The 27,039-nt window shown below is 39.5% G+C and overlaps 1 protein-coding gene across 1 annotated transcript in view; it reads right to left on the bottom strand.

Moving 5' to 3' along the window:
* Window positions 1-22,957: 22,957 nt before the first annotated feature.
* LOC140495690 (protocadherin-20-like) overlaps window positions 22,958-27,039 on the bottom strand; it is a 40,275-nt gene continuing 36,193 nt past the window's right edge. Inside the window, exon 2 of the mRNA XM_072594674.1 lies at window positions 22,958-25,696. Within this exon, the coding sequence (XP_072450775.1) occupies window positions 23,114-25,696 (2,583 nt within the window). The 3' untranslated portion in view covers window positions 22,958-23,113. The remainder of the gene's footprint in view (window positions 25,697-27,039) is intronic.

Raw genomic sequence — 27,039 nt, 5'->3', positions numbered from 1 at the left:
GTGACCTCAAACTCCTTTTATGGTCTTCTTAATTCTTGTAGCAAACGGAATGGGAATGAAAAAGAATTCTATTTCCTTTTAAAAGTGGATAACAAATCTAGATACTTAACTTGAATCTTTAAAAGTATTTTCGCCTATTTTGAAAAGCCTGTCTAAAAGTGTATTGAGGTGAAAGACTGTGTACATACAATATCGATCTGAATTCCAACATTTGGTTCTTCTTTGTTGACGATAAAGCTGGGGATGGGTGAGGGGAGGGCATGGATCGATGGTAGGGCAAGCAGTTGCAAGTTGCCTCGTGTAATTCATCACATTGCACGTAAAAAACATTTGTGAATATAAAACAGACCTGAACTTAATGTGGTTTCTCCAAAAATTATGTTATATTTTTTCCTCTTCAGCAACTTTCTATATGCCTGGAGACAAGGGCCATGCCCTCATGAAAGTGGAGATGTGTGAGACACAGCAGACAATGAACAATCCTGCCTTGTTCCCTGGAGATTACAGTGGGCTCATCCATAGCAGTGGAATTGTCGCTTAAGTAATTCCGGTGGTCTGATGAAAATACTTTGTTTGCCAGCATGGCTTTTGTAACATGCATGCTGTCCATATGTACAAGGTTAAAACACGAGATCATGAGACAAGAGAAAAAATTAGGCCTTATTAGGGAGTCAACCTCGGGATTTTAGTAAAACAAAGAGCTACAGATGCTGAAGATGTGAAACAAAATCAGAAATTGCAAGAGAAACTTAACAGGTCTGGCAGCATTTGTGGAGAGAAAGTAGAGTTAATGTTTACTTCTTCAGTTTTGAAACATTAACTCTGCTTTCTCCACAACATGCTTGTATACCGATATGTTTCTCCAACCATTTCTGCTTTTGTTTCAGGCTTTAACTAAAGTGGTTGAAATATTGGTGATATAATGGAAATGTAAACTAAAGGCACCATAAGTGCTGTCAGATATTGGCATTGACTCCATAAGGCTTTGGATTCGGTTGAAAACAGCTGTATATTGTGATTGTAATATATCTTTGAACTTAGATGTAACAGCCACAAAACAATCTACAGCCCTTTATCCAGTGAACCTATGTGTTCTCATGTTTCCTTTGGAAATAGGGGAGACAATGTTTTCTCCTGTTTTATGCACAAGTAGATGGTGAACTATGAGAAGTTATGGATGTCCCAAAGACATTTGTGGCCATAATCAACTTCACAGCAAGTGGCAATCTGGTTATACTCTATAGGTCTTCTTGCAAGACTGGTAGATTTTTAAAAACTTCTGTATTGAATTGTGGATGTCACATACACTGTTTTTGGCTGATGCTGAGACAAGATAATTGAAAACTCTGCATAGATTTTGAGCAACTTGATCTCTTCTGTATTCTCTTAATCCATTTTTACTGCCATGTCCAAGGAGAAGGTAGATGGAAACCATAGCATCCATATCTGGAAGCAAGTAATCAGAGCGAAAACTTTTAAGTGAGATCCAAGGCTTTCACCATGCACAATACACAGCTCCCTTCATTCTTTACCAGCTTAAAGTAGTGGAACAAACATACAAACAATCTCACCAATTCAAGACAAATTGCAACTCACCAGCAACTTACCTGATATTAAGTTGGTGATCTCTTTAAATGATAGTGTTGTGGGCATCTTTAATGTGCAAGGTGAAGAATTTCTTCAGCCAGAAGATAGTTAATCCGTGGAACTTATTGTCACACAGGGCTGTGGAGGCTAAGTCAAAGACAATCTCACCATAGTGCATGACTACCTGCATGACCCACTTCAGTAATGGGCTGTATGTAGCATGGTAATCACCTCAGACCTGAAATGGCAATGAAACACTGGAAGTATAAGCCCTAAGCCCTCCAGTTTATCTCTTCATGTTAACAATGTTTACTATACTCCTTCAATCCAAACATTTTCAAGATAATGAATGTGAATGAGAAAAATGATTCATTGTCGACAAAGATTTATTATTGTCGAGCTCTAATCAAAAGGTGGCAATGTGATTGTCTCTGTGTATAGTGTGCAAAATTGTGTTACAAATCTTGTTATGCACAGTTAAGTTTGCATATTAATAGAATTTTTTACTCTTACATTACAATTGTCCTGGGGATGAGTTTAGCTCAGTTGGCTAGATCGTTGGCTTGCAGAGCAGTATGATGCCAATAGCATGGGTTCAATTTCCATCACCTGTTTGAGGTTACCATGAAAGACTTTCTTTCTCAACCTCTTCCCTTGCCAGACGTCTGGTGGCCCTCAGATTAAATCTCCATCAGTTGCTTTTCTCCAATAAGAGAGCAGCCCTTATGGTCTAGTAAGACTATTGCAAAATGAACACTTGCCCTGAATTTGCATTTGTGAAGTTGAGTAAGTTATGTAGTACAGTGAATCTAAATTTTTGAAAGTAAAAAGGTCCATAACAAAGGGGAATGCTTATTGTATTTTGGGTAAATGCCATGCTTCATTATGAATTAGAAGCCAAAACACTCAATTAACTCAATTGCTCTTTATTCAATAGGATTGTGATTACTCCACATTCCTAGCTACCCCTGATCTTTCATCCCTTCTATCTATTTATCTAGATATCTATGTATCTCTCTCTCTTTCTTTCTCTCTCTCTCTCTTTCTCTCTCTCCATAAGATGCAAAGGCGGCATATATTATCATTTGAGTTACTGAGCTCCAAAGCCTCGAGAACCTCTGTGAGAAAAAATGTTCTCCTCAGCTTTCTTAAATAGATGACTCCTTATTTTTAAATAGTCCTTTAGGTTGAGCAACAAAAACAGAAATTGCTGGAAAACCTCAGCAGGTCTGGCAGCATCTGTGGAGAGAAATCAGAGTTAACATTTCGGGTCAAGTGATCTTCCTCAAAACCAGATATCTTGATGGATGAAAGCAAAATAAAAAAGATTGAGGAGGTTTGAAAACATTCTGGTTGATTTGACTTGTGTCAGACAAAAACAACTTGTGTCAGTCTAATATCCAGACTGACACTGGTGGTCTCCTCCAATAATTAATGCTATTTCAAGCCAAAAAGATGTTTTGCCTACCACACAAATGAGTAATGTGATATATGAATTGCAGTGCCAGTGTGTTGCCACTATGTTGGTGATGGATCATGTCAAACAGCATGTTCCATTGACCATACAAAGTGGGCAGTATGCTGCTTGTAATCAGTTTGTGCTTGCAAGACTCAGAAAAGTATATCCACCATTAAATATAATGCTGCTATTGAAAATTGGTTTTTAAATAATCTGGACTGAACTAAGACTTACACTGGAAATCAGGTAAAGGTCATCAGCCGTGGTAAGCTTGCACATTCTAGAAGCTTCTATGTACATAAATATTCAGGACCCTGATTTACATTTCGCCTTTGCACATGCAATACAGCTTTTCAAAAAAAAGGAACCATGTAACTAGCCAAACACTTCTGCTTCCAGGGGATTCTCCCTGGCACATACATAGTTAGTAATGTTCCCTTGCACCAGGAGCACATGCCACAAGTCACAAGAAACAGGGTCAATTAAAACTGCTTAGATAGAAGTTGTTTTCTGAAGTGACAAGAATGTTTGAGAGAAATGCTCAGATTAAAGTAGATGGGCTCAGGTTTATTCCATTAGAATCTCTTTGACAGATTTCAAATTGCTTGTCTAATTTGCATAAGAACAGATTCTAATTTTGATCACAAAGTTTAATTAATTTGTGTCCTCAATTTAATCAACATTATTGTTCCTATGATTAAAGGGAATTAGTTAGGCTCTCAAAGATTTATAAGTATAAGGCAGATTTGAAAAGTTGGATGATATCTATTTTTCTGTTGTCAGATGCTATATATGTACCACATATATATGAGCTGTTGTTGATTAAAATCTCCCCCAGGCATCATGCTGATGAGGTCACAATGGTTTGATAAGTTCCCATAAGTTGATAAGGCCATAAAAAAAACTAATTGAATTCCATGTTTTATTACAAGTGGTATAAAATATAAAATCGAAGAGGTAATGATGAGGCTATATAAAATTTTAATAAGAACTTAGAATATTGCGTGCTATATTAGGTTCCACACTATGGGAATAATATTGACATTTTGAAAGAGTACAAGCAAATTCATGAGAGTAATACGTGATATGGACAAATACAAATACAGAGTAAAACATGTTTCATCGATTCAATGTGATATGAGGAAATACGATAGGATGACTTCCCAATTGTGTACAAGTAGGACAGTTGAACAGTCAAAAAGAATGACCATTGGTAAAAGATTAATTGCAAGACATTTAGAATGGAATCAAAAGAAATCTCTTTTTGCAGATTGCTGTGTGGATAGGATTGTTAATGAGGCTGTTAATGTAAAAGCATTAAGTAATTAATCTTTCATCAGAGTGCCAGACTCTAGTTTCTCCGCATGTTAAATAGACTTTTGTTATTAAATGCATTGCAGTTCCAATGAGCCTATAGAAATTCAGAACATAATGACACAGAAAATGGTAAATTGTGGTCAAATGAATTTAAAAACATTGTTTGGAGTATCATTTATTAGCTTTTTTTTAAGCTTGAATGAAATATTCTACCTGTCAAAGGAGGACATAGTTTCTGAGTTCAGGAAATGCAAGGCTCAGCTTTAATTCTGTACACCCAGTTCAGGCTGAGATCGAGCCTCTGACATTATCCTGATATTCTTCTTTCTAATTTGCTTCACATCAGATGTGGGATGATCACCTGCTCAAGACAGATTGGGACATACTTTACGTGCAAACCAATGTCAAGGATGCCGTGACACTATTTCAAGTAAAGATTTTGGTAAGCTCACATCATGCTAAAGCTGATGATGAAAAGCAAAATGGTCAAGGTAAGTATGAAAATGCTACTTTTCTGACGATTCCTTGAGTCCATTTCCCAAAGTCCTGGCCCTCACCAGCGCTACCTTTGTTCTCTCTTCCAGCACTAGCAGTTCCCTAATGCAACATTTCCTTCAGTCCCCAGCCTCACTGGGATTCTGATCCAGTTTCTATCCAGCTCTGTAGTCACTCTCACCTGCTTTGGGAAGGACAATGATGCGGATTTTACCATAAGCCCCCAATGTTAAGACGACTGCATTCTTAGTTCAATACTGGAGTTCTCCTTCTGTCACCAAATCTAACCTTTCCAAAACAGATTTGAATTTAGTATGGAATTGTAAGCTACTAAGCTCCTGCAAGTAACAACGAGTAATTTGTATTTTGTATGTCAACCTTATTATGTGTTAGAAAGTTGACTGTGTTTAATGCATGAAGAAGGGATTATATTTTCTCTAATAATAGTTAATTTTCCAATGGCTAGTAAATAATTTGGGAGTTTAGTTATAGGTTTTGGAAGTATTTGAATGGGAGGATTTGAAAGACCAAAAATCTGTAACTTGGAACTACATAGTGCTTGACCTTGGGCTTGATCAGCACTTCTGAGAATTAATGCTGCAAGCACTGTTATACTGAAAGATTGAGGGCATGAATGTCTGCCATTGACAGTACTTGGAAGAAGGGTCTGACCCATGGAATGCCGGCTGGCAGTGTGGCACAGGGAGTAACAATGATTTCAAAATGCAGTGCAGAAAAAGATCAGAGTTTGTGCTGAATCATGTTTATGTCATGTGTCACACTTACATGGAAGCATGTGACTGTGCAAAAACTGAATAAGACATTGAAACTGAAGTACCAAAACTATGGGACTCAATACATAGGTATGCTAATAGATAACCAGAATGGAGACCAGGTGACAGAAAAATGTCAGAATTATTGGCAAGTGGGAAGGAAAACATTCTGGAAGTTTCTAACACAGTAAATGTAATTTTCTCAGGGATATGGCTCCTTACTTCATTATTTCTCAGACATATTGAAATTAATCTTAATTGATTGCTTTTTAATGACGCTAAGAGTTGACTATTAGTATATCAGTCATGCTTACACCCTATTATGATTTTCAATTAAATACATCTTTTTAGTTGTTGTACATATGGGATTTTGGCCACTATTGCTAATCATCTTAATTTATAGGGTTCAGAGGTCCAGTTGCACAACGTTGATACTTCATTGGTAAATATAGAATTTAGCTTCTGCTTTATTTCATACTGATGTATCAATCATAAGCTATGGTTATAAGCGGTATCACTGCTTGGTGGAGAAATGAACTTGTTTATAGAAACATAATGTCTCAATGTGGGACATTTCTGAAAAGGTCAAAAGGATCTGAAATGATGCGATCTAAGCCATCTTTGAAACAAAAAGGAAGCAGTTTGCAATTTCACTGATAACTGTGAGTTCACTTGGGCAGCCAAAAGAAACTGGCTGATTTAAGTGATGAAAAAAAGAATGGAGAAGGAAAAAATGGAGATACATTTGTACAAACACTTCAGGCTGTCAGATCTTCTTGCATCTCTATGTTTTCAGAAGTGAAATATTCAAGTCTTTGAAGGTCGGTGCAGATGCCTACATAACAATAATTGCATTGCTAATGCACCTGCACATGCACCACTGAATCACAGCAGCCATCTTTAATAGTGACACCCTATCACTTGCAATGGGAAAGAACAACTCTCCTATCACATTCATGTCTCTACCTTCAGGTTATTTCAAATAGATCAATATGTCAGGTGGCAGCTCAGTTGCCCTGAGGATGGAAAGTAGCACCTTAAATCCAGGATACACCATGATATCACAGAATTGCAATTTTCATGTTGTGCAGTGATTCTTTTTATCAGACTTTACATCTCTTGCTTCTGACTTTAGCAAAATGCTAGCAAAAGCAGCTGGAACTCTCTAATGTGTAATTTGCAACACCTTGTACCCAGAAGCATTTAAACAATTTTATTCACTCACTCCCAACAGACCCGCTGGGCTCCAAATGTTCACCACATCAATCTATGCACCCCTTGTACATTTTATTTCATCTATCCCTAGAACACTTTAAACACCATATGCCAACTCACTGCCAAATCTCCATCCACTGATGTTTTCCCTTAAGCCCTCAATGTAGGAGTAGATGTTCTACTTATCATTAAATTACGATGGGGTATTTTTACAGTTACCCTGCCATGGTACTATCAGGTATTGGGGGTGGGGGTGCACATGTCAAAGATTGCTGGATAGCCCACTGTCTTCATTCCCACTCCAAAGTTGTTTTCATAATTTGTGAGTGAGTAGGCTAGCCATAACACTCAAGATTAGAGTGGTGCTGAAAAAGTACAGCAGGCCAGGCATCATCTGAGGAGCAGGCAAATCAACATTTTGGGCATTAGCCCTTCATCAGGAATCATTCCTGATGAAGGGCTCCTGCCTGAAGCATCAATTTTCCTGCTCCTGGGATGATGCCTGACCTGTTGTGCTTTTCCAGCACCACTCTAATCTTGAGTGTTGTGGCTAGCCTACTCACTCACCATATTATGAAAACAACTTTGGAGTGGGAATGAAGACAGTGGGCTATCCAGCAATCTTTGACATGTGCACCCCCACCCTCATCACCTGATAGTACCATGGCAGGGTAACTGTAAAAATACCCCATCATAATTTAATGATAAGTAGAACATCTACTCCTACATTGAGGGCTTAAGGGAAAACATCAGTGGATGGAGATTTGGCAGTGAGTTGGCATATGGGGTTTAAAGTGTTCTAGGGATAGATGAAATAAAATGTACAAGGGGTGCATAGATTGATGTGGTGAACATTTGGAGCCCAGCGGGTCTGTTGGGAGTGAGTGAATAAAATTGTTTAAATGCTTCTGGGTACAAGGTGTTGCAAATTACACATTAGAGAGTTCCAGCTGCTATTGCTAGCATTTTGCTAAAGTCAGAAGCAAGAGATGTAAAGTCTGATAAAAAGAATCACTGCACAACATGAAAATTGCGATTCTGTGATATCATGGTGTATCCTGGATTTAAGGTGCTACTTTCCATCCTCAGGGCAACTGAGCTGCCACCTGACATATTGATCTATTTGAAATAACCTGAAGGTAGAGACATGAATGTGATAGGAGAGTTGTTCTTTCCCATTGCAAGTGATAGGGTGTCACTATTAAAGATGGCTGCTGTGATTCATGTGCAGGTGCATTAGCAATGCAATTATTGTTATGTAGGCATCTGCACCGACCTTCAAAGATTTGAATATTTCACTTCTGAAAACATAGAGATGCAAGAAGATCTGACAGCCTGAAGTGTTTGTACAAATGTATCTCCATTTTTTCCTTCTCCATTCTTTTCCAGCACCACTCTAATCTTGACTCTGATCTCCAGCATCTGCAGTCCTCACTTTTGCCTAGCCATAACACTCAGCCTTGAGCCAAATGATGTTCCTAACTGACCAAATACTAGCTGCCTATGGGTATATTCCGACCCCACAATAATTTGTGCTGTTGGGGAAAGTGGAATGAAAAGGTAGTGCTGCATTTAGACCCCATCACTTGAAAGGTGAAATGAAAGAGTGTTGATTTCTTTGTTTCCAATGGACAACCCCTATCCCAAGCTGTTCTCTGACCTTCACAATCTGTGCCAACCCCCCACATACCTCTTCCCCAAACACCAACATCAGTCCGACTTGGGATTCTAATCCTTCTCTAACCAATACCCCTAAGCTCACCTTTCTGTGCAGCATTCATGTTCCACTCAGATTGGCCAATGCAGGACTATTTTCGAGACCTTGAGACATACAAGTTGTAGACACAAGGCTAGAGCAAACATTTATTGCCAATAAACTCTGCACATAAGAATGGTAGAACAGGGTTTAACTGGTGCTTCCTTCTAGTAGGTCTCAGTCATACGTGTTATTATACCATTTTGATCTAGCTCCTTACGCACATGCACAGTCACTGCCATTTGAGTATTGGTATAATTCACCCTTTACTCCACAACCGGTGGCTCCTGAGGGTGGGGCTCTTTTTCCCTCCTCAGAATTATCTCTGTGGAGCTGATTTCTTTTAAAATCAGTCAGGATGTGGCTGACTTTTCTATTAATGGGTGGATCAGCGATATGTGACCTCGGCCACGCTAATATTGAAACAACCAATGTGAGTTTTGAATACAGTATGATTTACACTTGCACAGTGTTCAAGGAAAGCCATAGACTCGAAGGTGACAGAATAGAGTCATTGGTAGGGCCTGAACACAAAACATTTATTCTTCCCAGTGTTTAAATAATTTAAATAGATCCTTATTTTGTGATTGAAAGTTACAACAAGCCAGGTCGACAGAATGTTTTTTCACTGTTGCCTTGGTGATCTCTCTGCAGTGAAGTGTTGTATGAGTTTCTAACTTGCACTAAATCTCCTTATCTCCAATGCATATTACATTGGGCAGCATATGCAATGTAAATTAACCATTTTCTGTTATTATCTTTACAGCTTGAAGTACGGATGTCTCATTAAATCTCGTTGATGTCAAATGTAAATGAAAAATAAATTACAAAAAATGCTCTTTGTTGTTCTGCAGAAACTTTCAACAGACTTTGACAATATCAGTTACAAAGCTAAATCCTGAGCTTGGGGGAAATGAAGATAATTTTTCAGTTTTTCTTAAATGTTCCTTCTGATACAGAATTGAGAATACAGAACTCTGTGGGCAATAATTTCTTGGACCTAAAAATATTGTTGAAAACTAAATTGTTATAGCTTCAAAGCAATGATGATAACATTATCCAACAGATAGAGTGTCACATGAAATGTGTCTGAAACTGAATTTTCCGAAAATCTGATTATGTGTTTGTTTCAGAGCTTCATGTTGGATTTCTCTCTGTTGGCTCTAGTGAGTTCTTGACTACAACTTTCTGGTGTTCACTGCATTAAGGATGTCCTGTGCCTCATGGTGCAGTTTTTATATTGTCTTTCACTCCTCGGTGGTGCAAATCTTCTCTGCTGCCAGGAAATTAGGGGTTTCCCATTGCCATATCTAAAGCCTCAGCTGTGCACCATGTTAAGTGCTGACAACCAGAAACAGATGTTCCCAATTATGATGAGCAAAGAATTTCTTAAGAGATGGCCAAGAGAGGCAATTCCATTTTCCTGCGGGTACCTGGAGGCCCTGATGGATGGGGTGATAGACAGGAGGGTTATCCTCTTGGCTCAGAACCACAAGAGAAGACCATGGCCCTAGGATCTGTTAGCCTGGTCTAACATTGCAAACAAATTCAGTATCGGATTCGTATCCAGAAGGACACCCAGCAATGTGGGAAGAAGGTTAATGACTTTCTGAGCTCCACAAGGGTAAATGATGGAATTTTTTCCCTGCTACCTCACACTCACATTGACCAGGAACTCACCTGGACTCACTATAATAATTCAGTGGCTACAAAAGCAGGTCAGAGGCTAGAAATACTGTGGCAAATAACCCACCTTGTGATTCCCTCAAGCCCATCCACCATCCACAATGTACAGGTCAGGACTGTGATGGAATATTCCCACTTGCCTTGCTGGGCACAGCTTCAACAAAATTGAAGAAGCTTGACACCATCCAGGACAAAGCAGCTTGCTTAATAGGCACCACATGCACAAACAGCCACTCCCCCTGTAACTGACACTCCGTAGCAGAGTTGTGTATTATCTAAATGATGCAATGCTGGAATTCACCAAATATTCTTTGATTGTATCTTCCAAACCTTAAACCACTTCCATTTAGAAGGATAAGGGCAACAGATACATGGGAACACCACAACCTGCAAGTTCTCCTCCAAGCCACTCCCCATCCTGACTTGGAAATATTTTGCTGTTCCTTCAATGTTGTTGGGTCAAAATCTTGAATTCCCCTCCCTAACTGTATTTTGTTTATCTGCAGCAGATGGACTGCAGCAATTCAAGAAGACAGCTCACCACCGCCATCTCAAGAGCAACTAGGGACACCGCATAAATACCGGCTAGCCAGCAATATCCAGATTCCATGAAAGAATTTTACTAAAAATCTCACTCAGCCACTGTAGGCGCCAAGCTTAATAGTCTATCACTCTCTCAATGCCTCTCACCCACACTCAATTCCCTCAGGCTATGAACTCTTCCTACACTTTGCATTTCCTACTCACCACGTTTCTTCCATCTGCACCAACACTAGAAGCTGTGCCGGCTGCTTTCATCTCAATTAACCCGTCCCTTTTTTTCCTGCTATGTGACGATGGCCCACAATAGAACAGAGAACACCAAGACTAGTGATAATCAATGTTTTCCTGGAGCTGTGTGTTAGCATGTGTGCCGCAGCCAGTCTGATGTTCCGCCCACAGTGTATGATGCCGGTTTGCTGATTGTGTAAGTCGCTGCTGTGTAAGAACAATGTTGAGGGAATGTTGGTGGTGGTGGGGTGCATGGTGACACTTTGCATCTTGCACATGAGAAAAATACATATCTCACAGTTTTGTTTAGATACATGACAATAAATCTAAATCTAAAATCTAAATCTCTGAGGTGAGAATCCTTTCTAAGCAGGACAGGATCAACATCACTCATACAATGATGCTTTGATGCCCATGTCCTGGCAAACAAGTCAGATTCAATGTGATATGCTATGCTGCTGTCCCTTTACAAACACTGTGAATTATTCTTAACATGTTGAAGCCTTCTACCTCTACTTCACTGCTCATTCTTTTTCTTGTCTCCAGCATTCAGCAGGAAAGCGTGTGAGATACCTGCACTACATCACCTCCTCTACCATCTCTGGGGAAGAAGCCAGAGATCATGGAGAACCAATTCCAGCAGAATGCTCAATGGCAGCCAGAGATGTATGCAGACTTGCACTCCATCACTCCATCACTTTAGCCATTGCTGGTGAACGTCAAGAGAAAGGTGGCAGAGGGCAAGGGAGCTTGACTTACCCCAGGTGCTCCTTCCTCACTAGATACAGGCCACCCCTAGAAATTTCCTCACAGGAAACTCCAGTGGTGCCTGCCCTCTTTATCTGCATCCTGCCTCTGACCCTCCACCTCTGGAAGTCCCTAAATAATGAGGGAGAGCCTCCCTGAGCCATTGTCAGGGCCTTGTCACCACAAATGCACCTCGGATCATCTGGCCAGAACTCTAAGACCAGTGAGTTCTACCATAGGTTAGCCCCCTCCACATGAAGCCTGCTGCCAAGGCCACAGCACTGACCTGGTTACAGGGAAATGAGATCAAACAGTTTGATCTAGATCAAACTGCACCAGCAACAGCTTTGATACTTATATTCATTGAAGATTGGGAAATTGTACACAGGTTCCCAGTGGATCCTTGGATACAGTTAGTTGCATAATAATTATGCACAACCGACCCCAGGATGGCCTCTGGAATAGGATGCATACCCATACCTTCAGGTCACGAGTCTTCCTCCAGCAGTTGGCACAGTGCTGTGACAGTGTCCCAGGACATATGGCTTCCATATTACTAGCTCATCTGGAGAAAATGGCATTGAGTGTAATAGGCTGTCTACCTCCTGTGCCCCCTCTACATCTTAGGCAGACCTTCTTCTGTGGAGGTGTGGAGGCTGTTTGGCAGCTGCTGGAGATTGCTGCTGGACCAGTGCTTGCTGAATTCTTTGTTTCTTGACGTAACACCTTTCGCCTCTGGATCCATTGGCCACTGTTCCAATGAAGCTGTTCGTGGAATATCAGAAACAAAGCAAGCCATTTGTAATATGAGCAGTCAACATTTGCACTGCACACAAATTAACATGGTTCCCCATAAATTTCTGATTAACGTGAATACTGTCTGTAGAAAAAGACATGGGATTATTGGCATAATATGGAAAACTGTTGGCAAGTGCTTACAAATTAAACGCTATGTTGGAGCAACATTTATTTGTGTATTCCTGATAAAGTGACTTAAATCACATCAGATGTCTCTGTGTTTTTCATTTGGTGACATTTCTGATTGTTAAAATGGCATGAAACTCCTGTGGCTCTTCTCCCTGCTCAGAAACAAAAGGTTTGCAGGTGAAATGCTGTCAAGCACCTCTTACTCAGCTATAAGCTGCTCACTGATGCTCAGTTTGGTTTTCACCAGGCCCACTGAGCTCCTAATCTCCCTTCAGCCTTGATTTAAACAAAAGAGCTGAACTATAAAGGTCAAGTGACAGTGACTACCTTCGACATCAAGGCAGCATTTGACTTACCTACGATACTGTGGAGCTTGAGAGATACTGGGTTCAATTTAAGTTTGGGACAAACTCTTCACTGGCAATATACCCAGCACAAAGGAAGATTATTGTTGTTGTGGAGCCATATCATCTCAGTTCCAGGGCATCACTGCATTTAACTAATGTTCAACAGCATTGTTATCACCAAAATTGTGACTGTCAACATCCTGGGGGTTACCAGTGACCAGAAACCGAATTAAACTGAAAATACTGTCGACCCAGGATTAGGCCAAAGGCTAAGAATTCTGTGGTAAATATTTCATCTCATGTCTCCCCAATGTCCACCAGCTATAAATTTAGGATTAGGGTGTAAAATTCTTCACATGCCTGAATGAATGCAGCTCTAATGCACTTGAGAAACTTGCCACCCAAGTCACCACTTTCAACATTAACCCACTTCATCACTGAGGCATAGTAGCAGGACTGTGTAGCAATTATAAGATGCACCGTAGCAACATACCCAGGATTCTTTGACAGAACCTCCCAAACCAGTAGCTTCTATCAACTAGAACATCAAGTGTAGCAGAAATATGGGAACACACATACTTGGACTTGGACCTATATCACTCATCCTTCACTGTTGCAGTTTCAAGACCTCAGAACTCCATTCCTAACTGCACTCTGCGTGTACCTATACACCAAGGATAGCAGAAGTTCAAGAAGATAGCTCATCAACACCCTCTCAAGGCCATTTTGAGACTGGAAATAATGCTGGTTTAGCCAATGTTGCCCACATCCTGCGAATGAAATAAAAATAATTAATCACATTGATGATATGCTTACATGGATGTCAAAGAAATCACTGCACCAAAGTGGGAATAAATCAGTTAAGTTCACACCACATGCATGACTTTGTTTTCAAAACTTCAATCTTTGCAAATGAGCTGCTCGGATCTTTTTAATAAATGATTGAGATTGTATTTTGTTCTAGAAAATAATTTATTGTCCTTCCTGGTTAAAAGTGTTCCTCATATTTGGCAAATATCACAAAAAATGTCTTAACTCTGTTACATCCATTGTAATAATTTAACCCCTCTAAATTATTTCAAAATGACTGATCTGACATTAGTGATGCTAACATATAGAAAATGCATATTCAATATTTTAACGTCATTACTAATGAATAATCATGCAAAAGAATATTTGATTTCCTTTATCGTCTCAGTGTTTGAATTTCACTTGTTTTTTTTTCCATTGTACCACATATAAATGAAACTTGGAGGGTGGCACAGTTGTTGTGTCCTTACCTCTGGGTCAGGAGGTGTGCGGTCAAGTCCTATCTGCTCCAGAGATGTGTAATAACATCTCTGAACAGGTTAATAATAAACATTCTATTCATTGTCTTAATTATGTAAATAGATACATGATGGTTTGCCCAGTTTTAAAGTTTTTATCCCTATAAAGCAAGGGCAGTAGTTAAAACCAGCATTGGGAAGATGTAAGTATTGCATCAACTAGTGAGACTACTTGATACAACTGCAGACACCAACTGAGTGATAACTCTAATTGTGTAATATTTCTAATGAAACTCTTTAACCTAGTTATATGTCCTGCTTAAATGAGCAAGGCAAGAAACACATGTCAACGTTGACATTTGGAATGTTCCCTCCAAATCATGCACAGTTTTGATTTCATAAGAAATCTCCATAACTTCATCATGGTTGGTTCAAAATGCTGTATGATCTTTGTCATAAAGACTGCAATACTGCAAGAAGACTGCTCAGCATAATCAAATTCTTCAGGGCAATTGGGAATGGCTGACAAGTGTTGGCTTTGTAATTGACAACCTCATTTTTTGAATCAATAGGGCTAACATGGTGGCTCAGTGGTTAGCACTGCTATTTCACAGTAGCCTGGACGTGGGTTCAATTCCACCCTCGGGTGACTGCATGGAGTTTGCACATTCTCCCCATGTCTGGGTGGTTTCCTTTGGGTGCTCAGGTGAGCTTCCAAAAGTGTGTAGGTTAGGTGCATTGACTATGTTAAATGTCCAGGGATATGTCCAGGGATATGCAGGCTAGGTAGGTTAGCCATAGGAAATACAGGGTTATAGGTATAGGATGGAGGGGTGGGATGCTCTTTGGAGAATTAGTGTGTACTTGATGGGCCAAATGACTTGCTTCCACACTTCAGAGATTCTTTAAAAAATATACTTTAGGTTTATAAATTTTGGTTTTAGTGTTATTTTTGACTTTTATGAAGTCTACTTAAAAATGTCGAACTTTACATATTCAATAGACCGCTTTGCTTAGTTCTGCCCAGTATGCTGTGGCCTCAGTTTAATAAACCTATTTTACATATCCTTATAAAAATAGAGACACTGTGGTAGTTATACACTTACTATTAAACTATGTTCTATGTTGCTATTGATTCTTTAAATATTAATTTTATGAAATACCTGAAGTAGAAAGGGGGGAATGAGGGAAAGCAGTTTTATTTCAATTCAACAAACATTAGCTGTATTACTTGTCATTTCTCAAACATTCCATGTCATTAATAAATTACTTCTACTAGAATATGTCTGATGAAATAAACAGTGGGAGATGAAGTACTATTCTTCAAAGCATTCATTATGATTTGTGAATATTTCTGTCTTTTCTGGCTGATCAGGTTTTCCATTGAGATGTCACAAATCAGCAACTAACTACATGTGAAAGCCTTTCAGTCATGTACAGGCGAATTAGATTTGGATTTATGAACGTAGAAATAGGTCCATGTTTGCCAGTTCACAATGAGTATCCGAATATTATGCCAATTTTTTAACACTGAATATCAACAGATTTCTCTTTCCTTGATGCCATCTCATCTCCCACTTTAAAATGCACTCTAAACTATGTTGAATGAGCATTGGTTGATATATAATAGTAGATGTCTTGTGACACTTGTCACTGGTAGTGTGTATGGTTTGGCGATTCTCAAGTCTTGCTGAAGTACAGTTGTCTGTCATTTAGTTGGCTCGCTCCTTTATCACAACAGGTTTAAATTATTCTGGCTGATTCAAAGTTATTTTCCTTGTAGTCAACTTTGCAAGTTGACCAAAGATCTGCTTGGCTTTGTCTTTTTTTTCATTAGTGAGTGATTGAGCAAAACATGAACTTTGTCTCAATTATTACTAGCACTCTCAGGCCACTTCCTAACTTTAAATTGCAAGAAAGCAAATAAAGTTACTCAGAAAGGATAATTAAAACCCTTTGAAGGGCTACCCTGAAAATTCTGTCCCGATTTGGGCAGAGATTATGTAAAAGTTAATTTAAACCTTATACCCAGACTACGACAATTTTGGACTGAAAGGCTAAGTCATAAGATAAGAGCTCACGTGTTGGAGGTCGTATATTAGCATTGATAGAGAGCTGGCTCATGGACAGGCATGAGTGAGGATAACTGATTGTTTTCTCAGGTTGGTGATCCATGACAGTGGGATTCAAAAGGGATCAGTGCTGGCAGCACAACTGTTTATAATACATATTAATGACTTGAAGGAAGGTAGCGTATGGACACAGACAACACAAAAATGGGTGGAAAGTCAAGTCGTGAGAGGGATCTGAATGGTTTACAGAGAGGTATTGATTGGTTAAGTGAGTAGATAACATGTTGACAATTGGGCAAAAGTGAGGACTACAGATGCTGGAAACCAGAGTTTAGATCATCGTGGTGCTGGAAAAGCACAGCAGGTCAGGCAGGACCGAGGAGCAGGAAAATCAACGTTTCGGGCAAAAGCCCTTCATCAGGAATGGAGGCAGGGAGCCTCCAGGGTGGAGAGATAAGTGTGTGTGTGTGTGTGTGTGGGGAGGGGGTGCTGGAGAGAATGTAGCAAAGAGTATAACAGGTAATAGGGGTAGGGGTGGAGGTGATAGGTCAGAGATGAGTGTGGGGGAAGGTAGCAAAGAGTACAATAGGTGAATGGGAGTGGGGCTGGAGGTGACAGGTCAGATGGGAGGGTGGAGCGGATAGGTGGGAAGGGAGATTGGTAGGTAGGACAGGTCATGAGGACAGTGCTGAGCTGCAAAGTTGGAACTGGGGTAAGGTGGGGGAAGGGGAAATGAGGAAACTGGTGAAGTCCACATTGATGCCCTGGGTTGAAGTGTTCCAAGGCAGAAGATGTTGACAAATAGCCTATAATGTGGAAAAATATGAAGTTCTTCATTTTTGAGGAGAGAATAAAACGAGAGTATTATTTAAATGGAGAAAAAGTGCAGACAGTTGTAACATGAAGGGAGGTGGGGATACTTGTGCAGGAAACGCAGAAAGCTAGCACACACTGGCTGTTATTTCAAGAGAAATCTTACTAGTTAACTCTACAAGTTGTTGGGGACACCACATCTGGAGTATTTCAGAAAACATATTATTTCACTGATGATAGTTTAGGGAAGATCCACTAGAATGTTCCTGGTAGGGAGAATATGAGCCAAGGCTAAACAGATTATGACTATCCTCACTGGAGTTTCGTTATAATGTAGGTGATCTCATTGAACCATATAGGATTCTAAAAGGAGTTGACAGGGTAAATACTGAGAAGATAATCATGGAAGAGTCCAGGACCAGAGGCAATAGTCTCTGAATAAAAGGATGCCTGAGTTGAGGAAGAATCTTTTCTGAGTGTTGACAGTCTTTGGAATTCCTTGCTACAGAGAGCAACAGGATAGACTCCTTGTGTATATTTAAGGCTGAGATTCTTGATCGAGAATTGTGGGGAAAATCCAGGCAAGTGAAATGAAGAATTTTGGATCAGCTATAATCCTGTTAAATGGTGGTAAAGGACCAAATGGCCTATTCCTGTACATATTTATGATAGTTTTACAGTCTTAAAGGGAATGTTTTGAATTTTCTGTGCAGCTATTGCAGATTGTTTTGAAAAATAGTCTAAAATATGAAGCATGATCCAAAAACAATACAACCACACATGGATATGTTTTATTTAAGTATCATAATAGAGACAGTATCATTGAAGTGTAATACTTTATTGAGCATTGAACATTTTTTGATGTGCCTGAAATATTGTAAAATTTTATTTATAGTTTAAATGAAGCCAAAATGTAAATGAGAAAATTACACTTGCATATCTCATGAATCAAACATTTTAAAACTTCGTAACCTACCGAGTGCAAATAATTGGAAAACAAAGCTTAGAAAAATTTATTATTTCTTTTAAAAAAATACCAAGGTTGCAAATTTACAAATCAATGAACTTCTGTGAAGGTTTTCATGCTTCTCTGTTGAAATGTCAGTTGAAGAGCCAAAGGAGTCCCTGACAATGCTATTTTCCCAAGAAGTTTTCATGTTTCTTCCATTCACAAGCACAAGAAACTCCATAGGGATTAATTCCAGTATTAAATGTTTGCATGATCTCAAATTTACTTCATTTTATGTACACTTGGAAAGTTTTTCTAATTGTTCAGGTACAATTTGGATATAAATGTGACCAAATCGATGCTCTCCTCATGTGAAAGTTAGATACAGTCATAGATAGAGTCATAGAGATCTACAGCATGGAACCAGACCCTTTGGTCCAACCCGTCCACACCGACCAGATATCCCAAACCAATCTAGTCCCACCTGCCAGCACCTGGCCCATATCTCTCCAAACCCCTCCTTTTCATAAATCCATCCAAATGCCTCTTAAATGTTGCAATTGTACCAGCCTCCACCACTTTCTCTGGCAGCTCATTCCATACCACCCTCTGTGTGAAAACGTTGCCCCTTAGGTCTCTTCTTTATCTTTCCCCTCTCACCCTAAACCTATGCCCTCTAGTTCTGGACTCCCTGACTCCAGGGAAAAGACTTTGCCTATTTACCCTATCCATGCCCCTCATAATTTTGTAAACCTCTATAAGGTCCCCCCTCAGCCTAATACTAATCAGAGCCAGAATGAAACTAGTGTAAGAAACGAATCATGTTAGAGATATCAAAATGGACTTTCACAGATTTTGTAGCCTCAAATTGACCTGGGTTTTCTGTCAATTCTTGCACTCATCCCAAGAAATCACATGACTTTGGACAGGGTTAGAAATATGTCTGCTGTGTTATCCACGATCTACAATTATATAGGCAAGTTGAATAGACAGTCTATCTGTTCATGTCTTTAATTGCTTGTAATTTCATACTCTACACTAAAGTGGCCTCGTTGAAAAACATTTGCCCCTTTCTCATCTAATTTGCTCAGTAAAATAAGCTCGTTTTAAGTCTTCTGCACAATATTGTTTTTCCATTCACTTCACTGCATTCTGTCAAGTACCTTTAACAGTTCAGGATCAAGGTAAACAATTGGACATTCCAAGCATTGAACAGAATTGACTTATTTTTGTGTGTCAAATAGCCAGAATGGATAAAAGTCAGCATGTGATTGAGTTCTCTTTAATGGCAGATTATCAGACACAGTCTTGGACAACAAACAGTTGGAGAATTTATTCAACACTATACAAATAAATGAAGTGCATTCAATGCAAAACAATGCATTTATGGTGATTTATATCCTTACAGTACCTGTTCAAAGCAAACAAAAATCTCTCACTGTACATTTAGCATTCAATTCCTAAACAATGCATCACTATCATGGAGTCAAATTCATTCAGTTTTTTTTGGCTGGCTGCTGAATGGTGGATTAGGAAGCTCAGTTAAAACAATATGAATCCATATTTGGAAATGCTTGGCCACAGATTTGTGCCTCCAAATAACTACAATAACCATTGGTCTCTCCTACTGACACAGCCAACCCATTGAGATACACTGCTATCAATCAAGAAATGTTACTCTTCTTGCCTTTTTTCTTCAATCCGGATCAGTTGATTCCAGACCCTGTAAAAATATGTCAGTGGAAAATACATAAAATAAGTGAACACTTTTATCATAACTGCTAATCTTTATTAATATATCACATAAAATATCTGTGATGAAACTTGATCCTTCATCCAGCAGCCAGAAAAGATTCCATGAAGCAAGGAAAACCCTCTACTTTGGTATTCGATCTTTGACATTTTGAGATGTTTGTTACAATATGAGATGGTCTGACTAATACACAAACATTCCCCATTGAATCCCAATATAATACTGCCTGGGTTGTCTCCTATCAAAAATGGCAGCAGTCAGACTATAGACACCAGGGATTTCCAGATTTAGGCATGCTTCTAGTTTACCGCAATTCTTTGTTTAAATGTAATGTCAATACACACTGTCTCATCAAAAATAGAAAACATTGACCTTATTCTTGTATTTTGTATTTTGCCTTTCAAAATAAAACCCAAAAACCTTGTTAATAAAAACCAAAACATGCTTTATTTTGCACAATGATTATAAATCTTTCTGAAAGACTTGTATGTTTCTCCATTATTTGTTGAGCATGTGGGATTAATGTTGTAATACTGCCGCCATTCAAATGCTATTTTGATTTTAAACATGAAGGCACTCATGGATCACAATGTTGCTTGATGAAATTCTCAAGTCTTACATAATATGAATGATTGTGTGAAGGGGGAATTTCAATCAGTTATGCATTTAAACATTAAAATCAATGCATCCAATCAAAACAAAACTAAATATTGAAGATACAGGCACTGGTTTAACATATAAGAAAATACTCTTTGAAATGATAGTGTTTCTTGCTTTATTGTAGTAAAGCAGAGAACTTCTCTGGGCTGGATTCATCTCTTCTAGACAGGCTCCAAGTTCCACTTGCCCCTCCAACTCAGGGGGCTATTGGGGGTTATACTTATGCTTGCTAGCCTCCCACCAGGATTTCCATTTGACCACTGCTGAACTGCAAAATCTCAGTGTGGCTGTCACTGCAGCAGTTGAAGATTCCCGAAGGTTAAGGAAGTTACAGCTAGTTATGTGTCAAAGATGGTCTGTCAGGATATGTATATAGGGGGAGGTTAAAACAGGTGACGGGGTAAGGACCTTTATGCATGATGCAACCGATGTGTGTGTGGGAATCTATATGTAGGAAGAGGTCAACATAACTGAGAGTGGAATGTCCCTTATAAAGGAGCTGCCAGCATAGGTTACTGTCGTAGAACATATATTGCAGGGACAATAGGTCATGGGTGTAGATTGTGTTCAATGATTTTGGGCATAGGGAGCAGACAAAGATCATAAACCATGGGGAGACAGCAGTCAGTAAATGGGGGATCAAGGAGGTGTGGGAGGGGGTGTGGGTGTGGGTACAGTATCAGATAGGCAGTGGACCTCTGGAGTTTACAGAATTGCCTATTTGGCTGGGAGATAACGCCATCCCATAAAGCACTGCTTTATGGATCCAGCTGTTCTTGCCTCCATTTAGCCATTGGTTTTCCACTATCCATTGACTGAAATAGAACGCAGACTTTATATGGAGGCATGAAGACTGCTTTAAGTGCTTTTGATGGTCAACCTTCCACCTGAAAACAGAGGAGGTCATTCTCCTGTCCAGCTGATGATGGTGGAATTTTGCCATGTTTTTTAAAAGTGGACTGGGATCATTCCTGGCACCCGGGCCTGATGGTTTCTGAGGTAAGCCTGTCTGCACAATCTTCTTGGAGGTTAATGGATGGGCTCCTCAAGTGGGGAGACTAACATGTGGGCCAAACACTCAGATGGCTAGCAGCCCTCCTTGAGAAAGTACTGGTGCTGCCATTATCAATGGGCAAGTGTGAGAGCATGTTACAATGGGGGCATCCTTTTGAAGACTTTGGAAAGCTTAAAAATAAACTATGGCCACAGCTGCCAGGCAAACATTGTGAAGGGAAAACTCCCACACGAGAAGGCCTCCAGCCACAGCTAAAGCATTTTGAAACTTGTAACTCCGAGGTGCAGATGGGGTGCAACTATAAGAGCTCCCGCTGGTCTCCTGGCTTGGTTCAGGGAGGCATCTACCAGGCTTTAACTTCAGGAGGGCATGGAGAGTGGCGAATGTGGAGCAACTGCAGTGAAGCGGGTACTTAACAAATGATAAATAGTGATTCCTAGTTACCAAATACTTCCAAAGCTGCTTCTATGTGCCTTATAACATTCAAATTATTAAAACTGGTCATGGACAGAAATTGAGAGGTATTAGGTCTGGATCTGAAATTTTAACTTTGCACACCCAGTATTTGAATTTAAAATTACTCCTTAGAACTTATATGTCCTTTCCTACAATTCTTAACCTTAGATCTGTTATAGCTACTACCTCTGGTCTGTTGGAACCTTCCATGTTTTGATTCAAGAAAGTGGAAGTAACTCGGGCAGATTGGAGGACAATGAATTGGTGATCGTAGACCTGCCCATTTGCTGATACTGACAACCAGATAGTTGAGAAGTGGCAAGAGAGAACTGTTCCTGTGGGTGATGGGAGTATCAAGGGTAAGTTGAACTTGTGATAGGTCCCAGCCCACAGCATCCAATTATGCCTCATTCCCAACTCATACATTGCCATGTTTTGCATGGGATTGCAGACAATGATTGAGTAAACTAAACTTTCAGAAACCCAAATTACTTCTGAATTACAATCAGAAACTCCAAACTGTTGAATATTCAACTCTTGTTGCTGTCATGAACCACAAACTGAACCACTTTTGCAATTTAAAAATGGCTGTCTAAATGTAATTTAACAGAAACTTTGAAATACAAACTTGGTTTTGGCATGCTGATAAAATATGAAGAGAACAAATGAACACTGTGAGAAAACTTGTCTTTCACAGAATGTTTCAGTACACAATGAAGTAAGTTAGCTCCAATAGGTCAATATACCAAGTTAATAGTTTTTTAGTTTTGGGCTGAGTTCTCCTGTAACATTTTATAAATAAAACTACATCGAGAAAAGTATGTTGGTTATTCCAGGTTCCTATTTGTGCCAAATTTCTCAACAGTACTTATTCAATATTTGTAAAGCACGTAACTTTATGAGAAAATGTTATAAATATATATATATATATTTAAGAAAGGTAAAAATGTTCTTGAAATGCAGTTTATTTTTAAGTAAACTACAAAGCCATTCTTCATATGCTTACTGCAGTCTGTCGTGTGTTTTGTTCAACATGTTTTTAGAGTTCTACAACTGTTCATCATTCCAGTCTTTTGTATAATAGTCAAGATTTATTTTTAATGGTATCTGGGCATCTATGTAAAGTTCTTTTTTTTTACTTTTCTTTCTCATGCTTAGAAGCATACAAAGAGAAATAGTAAAGAAAATAACAGAGACAATAATCATTGTGATTGCAATGGGAATGATTGGAGGGGAACAGGGGATGTCTAATGTCTGTAATAATGGACATGGATTTGGTTCAGTTTGCACTTCTTCTGTGAAAACAGTTCGCCTGTGCAACAAGTCTTCCAAGTAACTTTTATTGGTCACAGTCTCATTGACAAACAAATTGACCATTACTGTGGAATGGAGAGGTTGGGGCTGTCCAAGATCACTGACTTTTACGAGTAGTTGATACAAGCCATAGTCTTTGCTCAACAGTTTCTCTTGCAATGTAATGTTTCCTGTCGCTGTATTAATTCCAAACACATGAGGAGCAGGACCATTCCTCCCAACAATAGTGTAAGTCATGACGGCATTAATACCAGCATCATAGTCAATGGCATAAATCTCAGCCACTGCAGTTCCTTGGGGTGTGTTAGGGGGCACAAGAAGCCATGATATGTTTGACTGAGGAAGTAATACAGTTGGAGGATTATCATTTATGTCTAGAACAAATACAGTTATTTTTGCTGTTGCAGAAAGAGGTGGTTTCCCACCATCCACTGCCTCAACCCAGAATACGTGCATAGTATTTTTCTCTCGGTCGACTGAAGAATTGCAACGTAAGATTCCTCTGGTGTTGTCCATTAAAAAATTGCTAGTACTACTCAGGATGGACACAGTAACATCACCATTAGCCCCTTCATCCAAATCCGTTACATTGATGACTCCAATTTCGCCATGTCGTGGGAAGTTTTCTGGAATAAAGAATGTGTAGTCATTGGTGAGGAAGGAGGGTATGTTATCATTCTGGTCCAAGACATGAATGATTACAATAGTGCTCCTCTTTCTAGGAGGAATTCCATGGTCAACAGCAGAAACAGAAAACCTGTACAGTTTCTCTTTTTCCCTGTCCAGGGCAGTGGACACTGTTACATTGCCTGTGAGTTGTTCAATTGAAAAGATGGGTAAAGCATCAGGTCCCAAGTGATAAGTCACTTCCCCATTCTTGCCGCTGTCAGCATCTGTTGCTGAGATCTTCAGTAAAAAAGCTCCAGGTGTGTTGTTTTCCTCAATGGAAGCCTCAAAGGAGCTTTGGTAGAATTCTGGGGAGTTGTCATTTTCATCAATAATCTTAACATGTATTGTTAGTTCATGAAGACTACGAGGATCTTCTGCCTTAATTACAATCTTATATTGGTTTTCAAGCTCATGGTCTAAAAGCTGTGATGTGACGACAAGATGTTTATTTCTTGACCTTTCATAAGGTTTTAAATAGAAAGGCACATTGCCGCTGATATAGATGGTCCCTTTTAAATAATGATCTGGGTCAGTTACCTCGAGGAGAGCAATTGGGGTATTTTCCGGTGCAGTCTCCTTCAGGTAAATCACACCATCTGCCTGGTTAGCTATATAGCTGATCTCCAACTTTGGACTGTATTTGCTGTTGTGCATGACAGACACTGTAATTTGAACTATAGCTGGGGCACAGCCTGGACCATTAGCCAATACTGTAAGTTTATGTATAGGAGGTATCTCTGGACTTTTATTTCCAGAAAATATGATAAGCCCAGTGTCACTATCTAAGATAAACAGTTTCCTGGATACATCCTGAACACGATTGCCATAAGAATAGGTGATTTCTGCATTAGGGCCTAGGTCTGCATCGACAGCATGTAGCTGTGTCACCACACTATTGGAGGACATGTTTTCAGGAATCTGAATATCAAACTCTGATGCATTAAAAACAGGGCAGTTATCATTAATGTCTTGAATGTTGATCAGAAGTGTGGCTGTTCCAGATAAAGGGGGTACACCGCCATCCACGGCCACGATTTTCATTTCATACAAGTCCTTCACCTCCCTGTCTAATGGTTGCTGGACAACAATGGCGGGCGTTTCATCATCGTTCAAACCGAAAACATTTTGGCTATTTTCAAGATAATAATGTTTAATGCTATTCTCTCCAGTGTCATTGTCAATTGCATAATAGTCAATTCCAAATGATGTACCTGCAGCTGCGTCTTCTGGAATAGAGAGTTTCATCACTTGTTCTGCAAAATACGGTGCATTATCATTGACATCCAGGATGACTATCTTAACCTTCACCATTTGCAGATACTGATCAGCACACAGAATAACTACATTGACTTGTTGGACACAAGGATCACCTCGGAATTTGATTGGGCATAAGATTTCTCTGTCGATTCTCTGCTTGGTTGTAAATAGCTCCCCACTCTCAGGCTTGAGCATTACATAGTCCATTTCTTTCATGAGTTTGTAAGCTAGTGAATCACAGGCAGTAGCTGATGTCAAAAATATATCTTTGGCTACGTTCCCAATAAAAACTCCTTCACTTTCATTCTCTTGCACTTTATATTCCAGTTCTATGGCCAGGTGACTATTTATGTTGTGGCAGAGTATCGTCAGAATGATGTAGATTAATTTCTGTGGAACAAAATGTTAATTGTTGAATGTGATAATAATATGTTTCACTTGAATCTGACACTGTGGATTTCAAAAACAAATGAAAATGTTCTAGTCTTAATACTTTAGACCTTTTTTTTTAGATTACAAACTTGAACTGTTCAATGGGAAGGAAATACAATAATATCATTTAAACCACAGATTGCTAGCAATCAGTAGTCACATTACCAAAGGCTGACATGAGTCATGGAGGTATACAGCATGAAAACAGACCCTTCGATCCAACTCATCCATGCCAACGAGATATCTTAAACTCACCTACTCCCATTTGCCAGCACTTGGCCCATATCCCTCTAAACCCTTCCTGTTCATATACCCATCCAGATGCCTTTTAAATGTTGTAATTGTACCAGCCTCCACCACTTCTTCTGGCAGCTCATTCCAAACATGCACCAGCCTCTGCATGAACAAGTTGTCCATTAGGTCGCTTTTAAACTTTTCCCTTTCACCCTAACCCTATGCCCTCTATTTCTGGACTCCCCCAGCCCAGGCAAAAGACCTTGTCTATTTACCCTATCCATGCCCCTTATGATTCTATGATAACACCCCTCAGCCTCTAATGCATCAGGGAAAACAGCCCCAGCCTATTCAGCCATCCCTTCAATGCTCAACCCATCCAATTCTGGCAACACCATTGTAAATCTTTTCTGAACTTTTTCAGGTTTCACAACATCCTTCCGATAGGAGTGAAACCAGAATTGCGCAGAATATTCCAAAAGTGGCCTAACCTATGTCCTGTACAGCCACAACATGGCCTCCTAACATCTATACTCAATGCTCTGACCAATAAAGGAAAGCATACCAAACGCTTTCTTCAGTATCCTATCGACTTGGGACTCCACTTTCAAGAAGCTATGAAACTGCACTCCAAGATCTCTTTGTTCAGCAACACTCTCCAAGATCTTACCATCAAGTGTATAAGTCCAGCCTGATTTGCCTTTCCAAAATGCAGCACCTCACGCTTATCTAAATTAAACTCCATCTGCCACTCCTTGGCACATTGGCCCATCTGATCAACATGCCATTGTACCCTGAGGTAACCTTTTTCGCAGTCCACTAACCTTCAATTTTGGTATCATTTGCAAACTTACGAATGGGAACCTAACTTTTTAAAAAACAATTTGGCAAAGCTGTAACCTTAAAACTAAAGGATTCCCCACAATAGTGTGGAAGCAATTATGTTATGTGAAGAATTAATTAAGACACCAATTAATCAGACAATGGTTCCATTGATGTTGAGAAATTGCCAACTGATAGAACAAGTACCATCTGAGCCATAGTGGAATTGTGTTGTAGTAGAAAGA

Source organism: Chiloscyllium punctatum, chromosome 25, assembly GCF_047496795.1.
Source record: "Chiloscyllium punctatum isolate Juve2018m chromosome 25, sChiPun1.3, whole genome shotgun sequence".
Taxonomy (NCBI): domain Eukaryota; kingdom Metazoa; phylum Chordata; class Chondrichthyes; order Orectolobiformes; family Hemiscylliidae; genus Chiloscyllium; species Chiloscyllium punctatum.
The sequence above is the reverse complement of the archived record's forward strand: the minus strand, read 5'-3'. Positions and strand labels throughout refer to the sequence as shown.